The 15,314-nt window shown below is 40.7% G+C and overlaps 1 protein-coding gene across 1 annotated transcript in view; it reads left to right on the top strand.

The window, feature by feature from the left end:
• Nucleotides 1-15,075, top strand: part of LOC122551782 (contactin-associated protein-like 5) — a 1,086,426-nt gene extending 1,071,351 nt beyond the window's left edge. Inside the window, exons 23-24 of the mRNA XM_043694246.1 lie at nt 4,643-4,714; nt 11,334-15,075. Coding sequence (XP_043550181.1) covers nt 4,643-4,714; nt 11,334-11,530 — 269 coding nt within the window. The 3' untranslated portion in view covers nt 11,531-15,075. The remainder of the gene's footprint in view (nt 1-4,642; nt 4,715-11,333) is intronic.
• Nucleotides 15,076-15,314: the final 239 nt, after the last annotated feature.

The raw sequence follows: 15,314 nt of genomic DNA, 5'->3' as shown, positions 1-15,314 counted from the left end.
AAAACCAAAGGCTAATTTAATTGATGGCTGATGTTTACCCTCTACCTGACATGTATGATATGTCTGGCATAATTTGAACATATCGCTCTGTAATCCTGACATTGGAATTTCATAAGCAACATGTAAAGTGCCATTACAAAACGCTGATGGAGCTACCAGCTGATGGTTCATTGCCCATATCTAATTGACAGATATTTGAGGTGGTCTCCATTTCCTCATTGGTATTTTTTCTTCCAAGTATTGAAACTAACGTAATCTTTTTGATTCAATTTCTAAGCCAGCTATTTATTTAACTCCTACAATTCAGAATCCATTTGTTGCATTTCTATTAAAGAAGGTGGATGAAACATATCAAAACATTCTCTTCACTTTGCACCTTTCAGTTAAGTTTTTGAATATTGCATCCAATAACAACTTACAATAACCGAATGTCCAAGTCACCTCCCTTTGTTATAAGCTGCTCTTCTTCCTGTCTAATTTTGTAAATCTAAAATCTTGAGATAACGCTGTCTGGAAACAGTACAGAATGTTCCTCTTCTAGCTTGAGTTCCTGTCATATCCACCGGTTGCTCAACCACTCTTGGTGAAGCCAATGTTCTTGAAATTGCCAGGTTTTTCCCTAAAATAAAATCAATTCCTTCTATCAAAAACTTTGTCACTACTCCAACCATCACTGCTCCATTTACTGTTTCATCTAACTCCCTGTGATGACACTGACATGTACCATCCATGTACACTTTCAATCATGATTCTCTCCTTCATTAACCTCAAGAAGTCAAGAAGTATCATTAGCCAATACCAGTGATTTGCTTCAGTGTCTTTCACTATCTTAAATAAAACAAACAACTACAGATGCTGGAGATCTGAACCAAACTAAAAACAGAAATTACTGGAGAAACTCAGCAGATTTGACAGCATCTGCGGAGAGAAAACAGAGTTAATGTTTTCAACTTAATGAACTGAAGAAGGTGCTGAAGAAATGTTATTGGATTTGGAATGCTAAGTCCGTTTTCTCTCAATATTTTTATTGGTTTAAGTCCTTCATTTGAAAAATAAGGAAATGCCTCTCCTTTTGAGATGAAGTATTCAGATCATTCAGCAGACTGATTGACCTTGTGGGTGGCATGGTGGCACAGTGGTTACCACTGCTGCCTCACAGTGCCAGAGACCCGGGTTCAATTCCCGCCTCAGGCGACTGACTGTGTGGAGTTTGTACATTCTCCCCGTGTCTGCGTGGGTTTCCTCCCACAGTCCAAAAATGTGCAGGTTAGGTAAATTGGCCATGCTAAATTGCCTGTAGTGTTAGGTGAAGGGGTAAATGTAAGGGGGTGGGTTGAGGATTGGTGTGGGCTTGTTGGGCCAAAGGGCCTGTTTCCATACTGTAAGTAATCTAATCAATATTTGACCAAAGATTTTCATGACTCTCCTGAACCATCTCCTAATTCTAAGTGCATTCTAGTGAAAAATGTTCCATAACAGTTTCATACCTCACGATCTCTTTACTCAAGACTTTTTAGACATTCCTATTATTTTAATTGATCTCTCATTTTACCATCAATGACTGGTTTTGTTATGTCCATTCTTTTACAGTGGAAGCATGTTAATTTCTTTACTGTGGATAGCTGGAGAAGGGTGTTCTGGCTTTGGAGGGAGTGCAATGAAGGTTAACTGGATTAATTCCTGGAATGAGAGAGCTGAGAAAGGAAGAGACCCTTGATCACATTCATGGAGTTTAGAAGAATGAAAATGTGATCTCAAAAATCCTATAAAATCCTAACAGGACTGGGGAGTGTATATGCAAGAAGGATGTTCTCAATGACCAAGGTTACAATTTGAGGATGTAGGGTCAGCCTTATGGGACTGAGATGAAGAGAAATGTCTTCACTTAGAGAGTGGTGTGTCAAGGAATTCTCTGCCACAGAAAGGTTGAAGCCAAAACATTGAATGCTTGCAAGAAGGAGTTAGATAAAGTTCAGAAGGCTAAAGAGATCAAAGGATTTGGAAGAAGGCAGGGACAGTGTTGCATGATCAGCCATGATCATATTGAGGAGTGGAGTGGCCTAATCTTGTGTCCTATTTTGTATATTCCTGTGTTTCTCTCTGCAAGAACTGTTGCTCCATTGATCTTTATTACTGGATATCTTCAGGTTCTAAAGTTTTTAGGAATGCTATTTCTGAACTCTTCCATGATCATAATTTTCCTGACATTCTCATTTTGTTCCCTCTGGCTTTAGTAAATGAAACCCCTGATTCCACAGCCTTTCTTACTTCTTATTTGTGAAAGTTTCTCTGAGCAAATTATGTCTGTATTTCTCCTACATCCTGACAGTGATAATACATCAAATGGTACAGTGTGCTCTCGGATGTCCTGAGGTCATAAAAGGCACGACACAAATGAAAGATTTTTGTTTCCTTCTCTGTTCTAATTGACAATGTCAAGTGGGTATTGTTTGAAATCTCGCATTGTTCCAAAATCTGACAGAGTCTTCAAGTTGAGTTTTGATTTCAAATGATCACTTCACAGCTAATCTTCTCCAAGTGGTTGCGTAGGTGGTAGTTAACTTTTAACTTGCAGATAATCTATGGAAGTTGTTTTGAAAAGCCAGATTTTCTTTGTGTCAGGAATGTGTAAGGGTAAAACATCAGCATTTAATTGTATGAACAATTCAGCACTCTAGTGACCTGCATCACAGACTTACAAGAAATGTAATTTTTTATTGCCTTTGAGGTTTATAATTTGATGAAAATGGGAGCACTGGGATTAATTATAGTAATCAAGCTGTTTATTTTTCTTCTTCAAGGCAGGTGCAGAAACACAGGAAATGCTGTCAAAGCATATAGTTGTCATTGTGTCCAATAAATCAAACAAAGTACAAACAGAAAGACATCAGTAACTTCAGTTCTTTTCATGATCTCCAGGGTCCCTGAAAAGGGTTGCAGATTTTCAAGTACTTTTTAAAGTTTAGTCCCTGTTGTGATATAGAAAACAAAGAGGGTCAGAACGCACAGAGCAATCTCCCACAAATGACAATAAATTGAACGACCAGATAATCAGCTTGAACAGTTGATTGAGAGGCAATTATTTTGCAAAGCTAACTCGCCAGAACTTCTTCAAAAGGTGCTGTAGAAACATTTTTTTAATTCACCTTAGACAGAGAAGGTAGACTTAATGATTGAAAAATATTCTCACATAATTGAGTCTTGCTGGCAACAGCAACATTTGTTGCCCGTCTTTCGTTGCCCTGGAAGAGATGAGTAGAAAGTGAGGACTGCAGATGCTGGAGATCAGAGTAGAGAGTGTGGTGATGGAAAAGCACAGCAGGTCAGGCAGCATCTGAGGAGCAGGAGAGTTAACATTTTGGGCAAAAATTCCATCATCAGGAATGAAAGCCTTCATCATTCATTCCTGATGAAGGGCTTATGCCCGAAACATCGATTCTCCTGCTCCTCGGAAGCTGCCTGACCTGCTGTGCTTTTCCAGCACCACACTCTCGACCCTGGAAGAGATGAGAGCGACTTGCTTTCTTGAATTGCTGCAGCCCAGAGGGTGTAGGGTGTAGGTACCCTGTCAATGCTGTTAGGAAGGGGGTTCCGGGAGTTAAGGTGAAGAAAAAAATAACATAGTTTTAAGACAGGATGTTGCATGACATTGAGTAGAAGATCATTTGATTTGATTTATTATTGTCACATGTACCTTGGTACAGTGAAAAGTTTTGTTTTGCATGTAGCACAGCCAGATCATACCATACAAAGTGCATTGGGTTAATATAACAGAGTGAAGAATGCAAAGTTACAGTTGCAGAGAAGGTTCACAAAGAGTGAGATCAAATATTAAATTTAAAATTTGAGAGGTCCATTCCGAACTCTGATAACAGCGGGGAAGAAGCTGTTCTTGAATCTGTTGGTACATGTGGGTGGCACGGTGGCACAGTGGGCGGCACGGTGGCACAGTGGTTAGCACTGCTGCCTCACAGCGCCAGAGACCCGGGTTCAATACCCGCCTCAGGCGACTGACTGTGTGGAGTTTGCACGTTCTCCCCGTGTCTGCGTGGGTTTCCTCCGGGTGCTCCGGTTTCCTCCCACAGTCCAAAGATGTGCAGGTCAGGTGAATTGGCCATGCTAAATTGCCCGTAGTGTTAGGTAAAGGGGTAAATGTAGGGGTATGGGTGGGTTGCGCTTCGGCAGGGCGGTGTGGACTTGTTGGGCCGAAGGGCCTGTTTCCACATTGTAAGTAATCTAATCTAATCTAATCTAATGTGTTTAAGTTTTTGTATCTTCTGCCCAACATAAGAGATTGGAAGAGATTATAACTGGGGTGGAAAGGGTGCAGGTGCTACCCGTTTCTTTCTGAATGGAGGAGGTTGTTGATTTGGAATGTTCTGAGAAGCTGTGGTGGATTTAATACACCTCTCTTCATAATATCACACTGCAAACTCTGTTATAATTCCAGTGAATCTAGTCTGTAATTCCTTCCAAAGCCAATGTTTGTTTCACGCTGAGGGGTGAACGTATTCTTTGAGATGTGGGTCCAACCAAGTAAACCTAACATGGCCATATTCGAAGGCTTTCTGTGGAAATGTCTTCCCTATTTCAGCTTTACACCCTTTCATTATAATAAATGACACATTGTTTTGTGTTGCAGATCACCCAGGGGCAATTGAAGAGGGAAAGCTACTAACGAACGCAATAAGGAGTGACTCAGCAGTCATTGGAGGTACAATCAGATTAAGTTGTGCTGGATTCCTCAGTCATCAGGCTCTCATAGAGTCATAAAGTTATACATCACGGAATCAGATACTTTGGTCCAACCAGTCCATACTGAACATAATCCCAAACTAAACTAGACCCACCTGCCTACTCCTGGCCCGTATCCCTTCAAACCTTTCCCATTCAGACATCCATTCAAATGTCTTTGAAATGTTGTAATTGTACCCACATCCACCACTTCCTCAGGAAGTTCATTCCACACTCGATACCCCCCCCCCACATGTAAAAAAATTATCCCTCATGTCTTTTATAAATCTCTCTCCTCTCACCTTAAAAATGTGCCCCCTCGTCTTGAAACTCCCCATTTTAGGGAAAAGACAGCTACCAGCAATGCTATCCATACCTCTCATTATTTTATAAACTTCTCTCAGGTCACCTCCTAACCTCTTACGCTCCAGTGGTGAAAGTCCCGGCCTTTCCAGCCTTTCTTTCAATTCCCTTTCTCCCTGTAACCATTGATCCCCTTTCTAATCAAGAACCTGTCTTTCTTTGTCTTAAACACACTCAGCTGCTTTGCTTCTGCAGCCTCTCAATATTTTAAAAGTTTCAATCAGTTCCCCCACCCCGCATCCTTCTCAAATGCATCAAGTACAAACCCAGAGTCTTCGACAATTTATGATCCACTCAAAATTAAGTCCCAGAGATGATCGTAGGAACATAGGAAGATGAGTAAGCCATTCAGCCCCTCAAGCCACATGGGATGTTCTTCATATAGTCCTCCATTCAAATGCTTTATGTTTATGTCATCCTAGACATTTTCTGTCATGGTTTACTACATACAGTGTGGCGCTGGAAAAGCAAAGCAGGTCAGGCAGCATCTGAGGAGCAGGAGAATTGACGTTTCAGGCGTATGCCCTTTATGCCTGAAACGTCGATTCTCCTGCTCCTCAGATGCTGCCTGACCTGCTGCGCTTTTCCAGCACCATATTGTCGACTCTGATCTCCAGCATCTGCAGTCCTCTCTTTCTCCCTCACTATATGCACTCTGAGTACACATATGATCTGATGTAATATGCACCACTTAGGCAATTCATTGTAATATTATCCAGATCTTCCATAAAACAAGCCCAAAACATAAAAGTAAACCTTAAATTTCCTGAAAAACACATGACTCATCTTTGACTCAAAATTCGACTAAATAAAGTATTATTCATTCATGGTCATAAAGTCCCAGGGTGGAATTTAGTAGCAGAGACATGTTGTGAGAGGAACCTGATAAATTGGCAGGAAGTTAACAGGGTAGAGAGTCCATCGTCCCATCCATTCACCCCAATCCCAGCCCTGGTTAAGACTAGAAAAGGAAGGCCAGATGTTTTCAGAGGTACTCTTATTATAACGGGGTGGGTGGGGACCATATCATTGGGGTAACCCCACAGGGTAACCTGATCCTTCAGGCCAGTGATGATGGTCCTTTCTTCTTGGCCAGCCATGCTGAATGGAAAGATCTATCAGAGGCAAAGGGCACATACAGGAGAAGACCTCTCTATACCTTAGGTGCTAATCAACTCCAACAATTCCCATACTAAGACATCTTCCAACTGAACCCAGTAGCTGATATGAACCAGCATCAATCATGGCTCCAGTGAGTGTGTGGGGAAAAGGCAGGAGATTGCACTGGGGTAACAATGTTCACTTGACAAGCTAGCCCAAGCACAATGGGCCAAATGACCTCCTTCTGTGTTGTAGCAATTCTGTAACTGTGATGACCCTGCTACCTCTGCCCACTTCAAAATTGTCAGGAGTTACCATTCTCATCTTTACCCAAGAAGGCAACTCTCAAAGTCACAACATTCTTGATTCAAGTCCTCCTTCAGGATTTAGAACAAGAACAAAGAACTAAGAAAATTACAGCACAGAAACAGGCCCTTTCACAATCCAAGTCTGCGCCGATCCATATCCTCTATCTAAACCTGTCGCCTATTTCCTAAGGAGCTGTATCCTTCTGTTCCCTGCCTATTCATGTATCTGTTTAGATACAGTTTAAATGATGCTATCGTGCCCACCTCTACCACCTCCACTGGTAATGTGTTCCAGGCACCCACCACCCTCTGTGTAAAGAACTTTCCATGTATATCTTCTCTAAACTTTTCCCCTCTCACTCTAAAGTCATGACCCCTAGTAATTGAGTCTCCCACTCTGGGAAAAAGGTTATTGCTATCCACCCTCTCGAAGGTTCTCATGTTTTTGTAGACCTCAATCAGGTTCCCCCAAACCTCCATCTTTCTAATGAAAATAATCCTAATCTACTCAACCTCTATTCAGAGGTAGTGACCTCCATACCAGGCAACATCCTGGTGAACCTCCTCTGTACCCTTTCCAAAGTATCCACATTATTTAGTAATGTAGTGACCAGAAATGTACGCAGTATTCCAAATGTGGCCGAACCAAAATCTTACACAACTGTAACATGCCCTGCCAACTCTTGTATTCAATACCCCGTCTGATGAAGGAAAACATGCTGTATGCCTTCTTGACCACTCTAGCGACCTGCGTTGCCACCTTCAGGGAACAATGGACCTGAACACCCAAATCTCTCTGTACATCAATTTTCCCCAGGGCTTTTCCATTTACTGTTTAGTTCGCTCTTGAATTGGATCTTCCAAAATGCATCGTCTTGCATTTGTCTGGATTGAATTCCATCTGTTATTTCTCTGTCCACCTCTCCAATCTGTCTATATTCTGCTTCATTCTCTGACAGTCCCCTTCACTATCTGTTACTTCACCAATCTTAGTGTCAACTGCAAACTTGCTAATCAGACCACCTATATCTTCCTCCAGATCATTTATGTACATCACAAACAACAGTGGTCCCAACATGGATCCCTATGGAACACCAATGACGACAGTTCTCCATTTTGAGAAGCTCCCTTCTACTACTACTCTCTGTCTCCTCTTGCCCAGACTGTTCTTCATCCATCTAGCTAATACACCCTGAACCCCATGCAACTTCACTTTCTCCATCAGCCTACCATGGGGAACCTTATCAAATGCCTTACTGAAGTCATATAAATGACATCTATAGTCCTTCTCTCATCAATCAACTTTGTCACTTCCTCAAACAATTCTATTAAGTTGGTAAGACATGACCTTTCCTGCATAACACCATGTTGTCTATCACTGATAGGCCCATTTTCTTCCAAATGGGAATAGATCCTATCCCTCAGTATTTTTTCCAGCAGCTTCCTTCGCACTGATGTCAGGCTCACTGGTCTGCAATTACCTGGATTATCCCTCCTACCCTTCTTAAACAAGGACTAACATGTAAAAGGTCAAAGCTGAGACTTCAGTGTAGTACTCAGAGAGTGCTGCACAGTCAGAGGTATTATATTTCAGATGAGAGGCTAAACCAAGGCCCCTACTTGCACCTGGTTGGATATAAGTACTTCCACAGCATTAACTTGAAGAACATCAGGAGAAATACTCCTTGCCAATACATATGCCACAATCAACACCATAATAAGCTGATTATTTAATAATTATCATACTGGTGTCCATAATAGTTTGCTTTGCACTGAATGGCTAGCTAAATTTGTAACAGTGGCTTCACTGAAAGAGTACTTCATTTGATCTAGATTGTTTTGATATATCCAGTGATAATGAAAACTACCATGTAGGCCTTTCCTTTTCCTAAGCTGTGTTAGGAACTTATTCATTTATTATATGAGGATTTGAACAGGTTTATCGATACACTTGGAGATGAGTTTAGCCCTATTTATGAAGAATCTGATTTGAAATCACTCAAAATAAGTTAAAGAACACAATAATGAACAATCCAATAGTTTCATTGTGTCACGAGTCCACTTCATTGATACATTTCGTCATGAAAGGAATGTTGAATGTACCAGGGTGTTTTAAGTAAAACATCAACTCCCTCCACCACTGACGCTCAGTAGCAGTAATGTGTACTCTGTACAAGGTGCATTGTCAAAATGCATCAAGGATCCTCACACAGCACCTTCCAAATACATGACCACTTCCACCCAGAAAGTCAAGAGCAGCAGATTTATGGGAACACCACCAACTTCGAGGTCCCTTCTAAGACCTTCACTATCTTAACTTAGAAATATGTCACTGTTCCTTCAGTGTTGCTGGGTCAAATTCCTGGCATTCTCTCCTTAATGGCATTATGGGTCAACCAGCAGCAGAAGGACTGCAGCAGAACCACCTTCTCAAGGACAACTAGGGAAGGGCAACATATGCTGGTCAGGCAATGCCACCCAAATCCCACGAATGATTGATTTTTTAAAAAACGACAGTTCAAAGCCCCTTCCTGAATTTATACAATCTCTGAATTTCAACTTGGAACTGTAATTAATTTTAGGATGAGGCCTGATCCTGATGAACTGGATCTTTAAGTTTAAAACATCATGAAAACACTGGGGCATAGAAAGCAATACACTCACAATCATAATTCTTCAATCTTGTGTGTGGATTCAACCAACTCTGCTCTGATGCACTTGATGTAATTCACAGAATTTGATGGAAATTCAACATCCAATTTTATTTGCTGGAAAGATACAGAGCTTGGAGATAGTTTCCTCCACACTTGACCACTTTCTGTACTCGCCACCTTCTCAACTGAAAATGACAATTTCCCAACAGTGAGGTGCCAATGTCTGGGTTGTTGTAATTTAATTGAAAGTGATTGCTAGCTGGTCTTCATCACCAACTCTATTACTGTTGTACTGTGGGACTACCAGAAGAGCAATTCAATGAAACTTGGTCTATTATTATATCAAAGTAAAATCCAGTTCAGCTCACAAGCCATACTAACTTATTTTCTATACAATTTCTTAAAATCATAGAGATGTACAGCGTAGAAACAGATCCTTTAAGTCGAACTTGCCCATGCTGACCAGATATTCTAAACTAATCTAGTCCCATTTGCCAACATTTGGCCCATAGCCCTCTAAAGCTTTTAAAGGTTATAATTGTACCAGCCTCCACTATTTCCTCTGGTAGCTCATTTCATGCATGCACCGCCCTCTCCATGAAAAAGTTGCCCTTAAATCCCTTTTAAATATTTCCCATCTCACTCTAAACCTGTGCCTTCTACTTCTGGACTTCCCTACCCTGAGGAATTGACCTTGACTATTCACCCTATCCATGCTCCTCATGATTTTATAAATGTTTATAACCTCTATTATAAACCCTTCAGCCTCTGATGTTCCAGGAAATTGTCCCAGCCAATTCAGCCTCTCCCTACAACTCAAACACTCCAACCCTGGCAACATCTTTGTAAATCTTTTCTGAACCCTCTCAAGTTTAACAACATCTTTCCTACAGCAAGGAGACTATACCAGAATTGAATATAGTAATATAAGAATGTCAGCACAGCAGCCCAACAGATTGGAGAAAGCATGTTAGCGTTTCCATTAATATAGCAGATTTGACAGATTTAGAATAATCCTAAACAGATTTCCAGCAAATATCTTAATCTATAAATTGTAAGAGGGTTCTGAATGAGGGATCCATGCTCAGAAAAGTGTCATGTTGTTGTTTATTAAATCAGGAAGCCGTGTGCATTGTATCTCTCAGACGATCTACTGCTGTTCTTATCCTGTCTCACACTGGTTTCAGTTTATCCATCATTCCCAAGTTTGCTAACCTACCTTGGCTTTCTTTGAGGAGAAAGTGAGGTCTGCAGATGCTGGAGATCAGAGCTGAAAATGTGTTGCTGGAAAAGTGCAGCAGGTCAGGCAGCATCCAGGGAACAGGAGAATCGACGTTTCGGGCATAAGCCTGAAGAAGGGCTTATGCCCGAAACGTCGATTCTCCTGTTCCCTGGATGCTGCCTGACCTGCTGCGCTTTTCCAGCAACACATTTTCAGCTACCTTGGCTTTCTGCATGGCAACATCTCAATTTTCATAATTCTGTGTATGGTTTCCTGTATGGTTTGAGCCATATTTCATAATTTCCTGTATGGTTTGAGCCCTCCCTTTATCTCTGGATCCACTTCCAAACCAATAATATTTCAAGAACTTGGTGATTTGTAATTTTCACTCCATACATCCCAGGATTCATTCATTCCTGTACTGGTGTTGTACTTTCAGTTCCCCGACCCTAAATCTCTTCCAATCCCTCCCAGAACCTCTCCACCTCTTCTCAACCTGACCTCTCCCTGCAAAGTATTGGTCCAGGCTCTAATGTCTGCTCACATGGCTTGGTTTTAAGGCTTTACTTGGTAAAATTATGGTAGCTTAGTGGTTAGCACTGCTGCCTCATAGCACCAGGGACCTGGGTTCAATTCCACTCTGTGTGGAGCTTGTGTATTCTCTCTGTATTTGCGAGGGCATGCATCCCACAGTCGAAAAATATGCCGGTTAGATGGATTAACTATGGGAGATGAGGTATGGGTGGGATGCTTGTCAGTGGGTTGGTGTGGACTCAATGGGCCAAAACTGTAGGGTTCTATTTTCCTGTGAAATGACTTGGGATGCTTTATTTCTTGAAGGTTCTGTCTACATTCAAGTGTTGTTGTTATGGTGCTCTGACCATACACACAGTTTCTAGACTGTAAGTGTCTGATGTGCCTTTACTAACATTATTTGTGTAAAATTCACAGGTGTGATAGCGGTGGTGATCTTTGTCATCCTCTGCATCATAGCTGTCATGGGACATTTGTTATACAGACACAAAGGCACCTATCGCACCAACGAAACAAAGGGGGTGGAATATGCTGAGAATACCGACACCACACTGAAGAACAATGCCAATTATCAGGACTCCATTAGTGAAGGCAAGAAGGAATATTTCATCTGACAGTGATACGGGCCCTTCTCATTACCACAATTACAGCAGAAGATTAATAACACTAACAGCTGGGACTCGCTGTCTGTGCTATGAGTTAGCTCTAGACTGTGCAGATTAAACGGCCAAATGCTATGTTCAAAGTATTGTCACAGGACAAATGACTGGTTTACACTTCTGTTCACCTTGACAGGACAGAGATATAACCTATTGTTTCCTGCTAACTCTAGGTCAGCTCAGGGGAGTAGAAATAAGACTTTTGTAAACTCTATATAAAGACAGCAGAGAAAAAAATTACCATTATATGTACCGCATGGAAAAATAAGCCGCTCTTTACTTTTATTTTCTGTTTAACTTCAGTTGGTGTCCCTCCCACCCATTTTATTTTTTTCCCAACAGTTCAGTGCAAACACAATCTGGGGATAAATTCCAGACAACACTGATACCACATCAACACCTTGTGTTTACTGCATGCCTTTATCATTGTAACATATTCCAAGGCACTTATGTCCCAATACTCAATAACATTTTACACTGAGCAACATAAGGTGATATCAGGATAGGTTACAGTCGAAGCAGTTAGGGACAGGCAATAGATGCTGGCCCAGCTAGTGATGCCTACGTCAAATGAGTAAGTCACAAACAAAAGCTTGATTAAACAGGGATGCCTGGCGAGTATAAAAGGAGATGGGAGGGAGAGGCAGGAAGTTTCAGGGAAGTGATTCCAGAACTTAGGAACTGAAGGCTGCCAAACCATGTGGCAATTAAAAGTAAAGATGTGCAAGAGGCCGGAATTGAAGGTGTACCAGAGAGTTGCGCAGGTGATGGTGTCACTGATATAGGGTGGTGTTGAAACTTCAGAGTGATTTCTTCTCCAAAAGTGAGAATCTTCACCCAGGTTACATTACCATGAGAGCTAAAAGGATCAAATGCTGAGGCCAGGTTGTGTGGATTAGGTTTGCTTTCCCTTGAGTACAGATGATGCAATGATTTTATTGAGGTTTCGGAGAAGATTGATGGAGTTGATATTGTGGAAAGAGGAGTATTTCCTCTGGTGGGAGAATCCAGAACAAGGCCTTCATGTTAAAGCTGAGACTTTCAGAGGTGATGCAGGAAATGCCTTTTCTGAACAAAAATGAGCATGGAAATCTGGGGGTTAAAATTGGAGGGATTAGACAATTGAAAGAATTAAAACCAAAGTGAATAGATTTTGATAGGTTAAGGTTATTGAATCTTATGAAACCAATGCTGTTAAGTGAGGTTAAGATATAAATGATACTTGATCTAACTAAATGGTGGAATATGTTTAGGGGCCTGAATGACTTATTCTTGATCCAACCACATAAGCTTCCATCACCAAGCAAAATGATGTCCAGACCTGACAAGCACTTTTAAAGAGGTGCAGGAATCTTAACATCTTCCCCCTTCTTCAGTGCTAAGGACGAAGTTTACTGCTTCTATTGCTCATCTAGCCAAAATCAACACTCTCAGAACAGGCAAAGATTCAACATGATTTTCTGATGAAACAGGGATTGAATTGAATTGAATTTATTGTCATGAGTACTGAGGCACAGTGAAAAGCTTTGTAAGATTGAATGTGCATGTGTGGCAAACAAATAATTGTTTGGTAACTCAAGCCAACAATAATGACGGAAAGTAGAATGACATGACCATCAAGAAGTTGCAGGACTGTATAGGTAAATCTTGGAATTAGTTATGTCGGGCAATTAGAATCCAGGCTTTGGGGAATGGTAGCATTAAGGTCCCTCACACAAATGCAAAAATAAAAAGCTCCAGAGTTTACATTTATCATTTCTTGCATAATGGTAATTTTTCACTGCTTTTATTTAATTCCATTTTATAAAAATCTTGGGTCTAATCCTATGACCTGACCTCAATAACTTCTGTAAAATTAATACCTTTTCTGTAAATGACTAACTATCTTGCGACATAATTACATGCAAGATCTTTGCTCTTCAGGATTTTGTGGTGCCAGATGAAGTCGAGTCCTTTGTACCATTATTCAACATATATATCAACATATATACACACACACGTAAACTATTTTTATGTTGTACAGCAGAAATCAACCCCAAGCACAAACTAGTTGGAAGTCACATGTCAGAGTATCACACAGAAAGGAAGTAAGATGGGGAGCCCACTGGCTGTCTTGTTTGCTGTGAATGACAGGCAGGAAAATAAAAATACTGGTCAATCAGCCATATCCCATACTAATGATAATATGGTCCTCCAAGCCCTTCCCCTATTGTAGACTCTGTGTCCCCCTTCTCCATACTGGAGCTGCAAATCCTCTGGGAGATGCACAAAAACAGAGAGGGAACAATGAAATAGATCCTTTTTCCGTATCACATTGTCTGAAAGCCTTCCAATGAGATAGAACAATTCTGACTAAATATTCTAAATGCTACTAATTGTTTTGTAATTGAGTAGACAATAGTTACCATCACTTGGCTTTTTTTTTAATGCAATCACTGTGATCCATTTGACCTCAGAAATCACCATGGTTACAATACAGTCCTGGGCAGCAAAGCATTTGGTGAATTATGAAGAAGTTGTATTTTTATCCAGACATCCCATTGCAATGTGAATGATGTATCATAGGCACAACCCCATTAAACTTGCAAACAATAAAATCTTCGGAATCAAAACTTCATGCTTAGTAGAAATGAGACCCTGATTCAATTTGAAACAAGACGTGGTCTGAAATAATAATGTCTGAATTATGTCCAATGTTAACCATTAGGTGGATGTAGGATTTGTAATATAATTATCAAGGTCAGCAAGTTGAATTGAATTAGTTTTATTGTCACGTACACATGTACTCTTGGGTACCAAGATAGGAGGAACAGATTGTTGAGTACAAATCCTTAGGAAAGTAAAGTCTTAAGAAAAAATTTTTAAAAAAGAATATTGAAAACAAAGTCCACTTAGATATGTGTTTTCCTTCAGGCAAAAGGAAATAATGTTTGGGTAAAATGAATTGTTACTATTTATGGGTGCAATTTTGTAAATAACCTGGAAGTTAAGACATATACCTTAGCGAACTCTTGTGAGTAGTGACTCACGCCTAGGAAATCCCTTCCCTTCTGCTCAAATATTGGTAACTTTTCCAAAGTACTGGCATTGCTGAACCAGTGGGATCACATTCCCCTCAAATATTGATGCAGTCCTATTGGCTTCCTGCAAATATTAGCACCCTACCACTGATTCCAAGCCAATACCCACATGGTGCTAATCCCTGCCTCTAATATTTTTCAAACTCCCAAGGTAGCCTGAAAATATTGACAAGGTATTAATAATGCTTATCAAACATTAAGACATTCTGGAAACAGATATAAGAACATAAGAACTAGGAGCAGGAGTAGGTCATCTGGCCCATTGAGCCTGCTCTGCCATTCAATGAGATCACAGCTGATCTTTTCATGGCCTCATCGCCACTTATCCAACCTCTCACCATAACTCTCAATTCCTTTACTGTTCAAGAATGGCCTGTCTTAGCTTTAAAAACGTTTACTGAGAAAGCCTCAACCACTTCACTGGGCAGGGAATTCCACAGATTCACAATCCTCTGGTGAAGAAATTCCTTCTCAATTCAGTCCTAAATCTGCTCCCCCTAATTTTGAGGCTTTGCCCTCTTGACCCAGTTTCACCCATCAGTGGAAACATCCTCTCTATATATATCTTATCTATTCCCTTCATAATTTTATATGTTTCTATCAGATCTCCCCATATCCTTCTGAATTCCAATGAATGTAGTCCCAGTCTACTCAGTCTC

The sequence above is a fragment of the Chiloscyllium plagiosum genome, chromosome 7, assembly GCF_004010195.1.
Source record: "Chiloscyllium plagiosum isolate BGI_BamShark_2017 chromosome 7, ASM401019v2, whole genome shotgun sequence".
Classification (NCBI taxonomy): domain Eukaryota; kingdom Metazoa; phylum Chordata; class Chondrichthyes; order Orectolobiformes; family Hemiscylliidae; genus Chiloscyllium; species Chiloscyllium plagiosum.
Note: the sequence above shows the minus strand (reverse complement) of the source record. Positions and strands in the feature narration are given on the sequence as shown.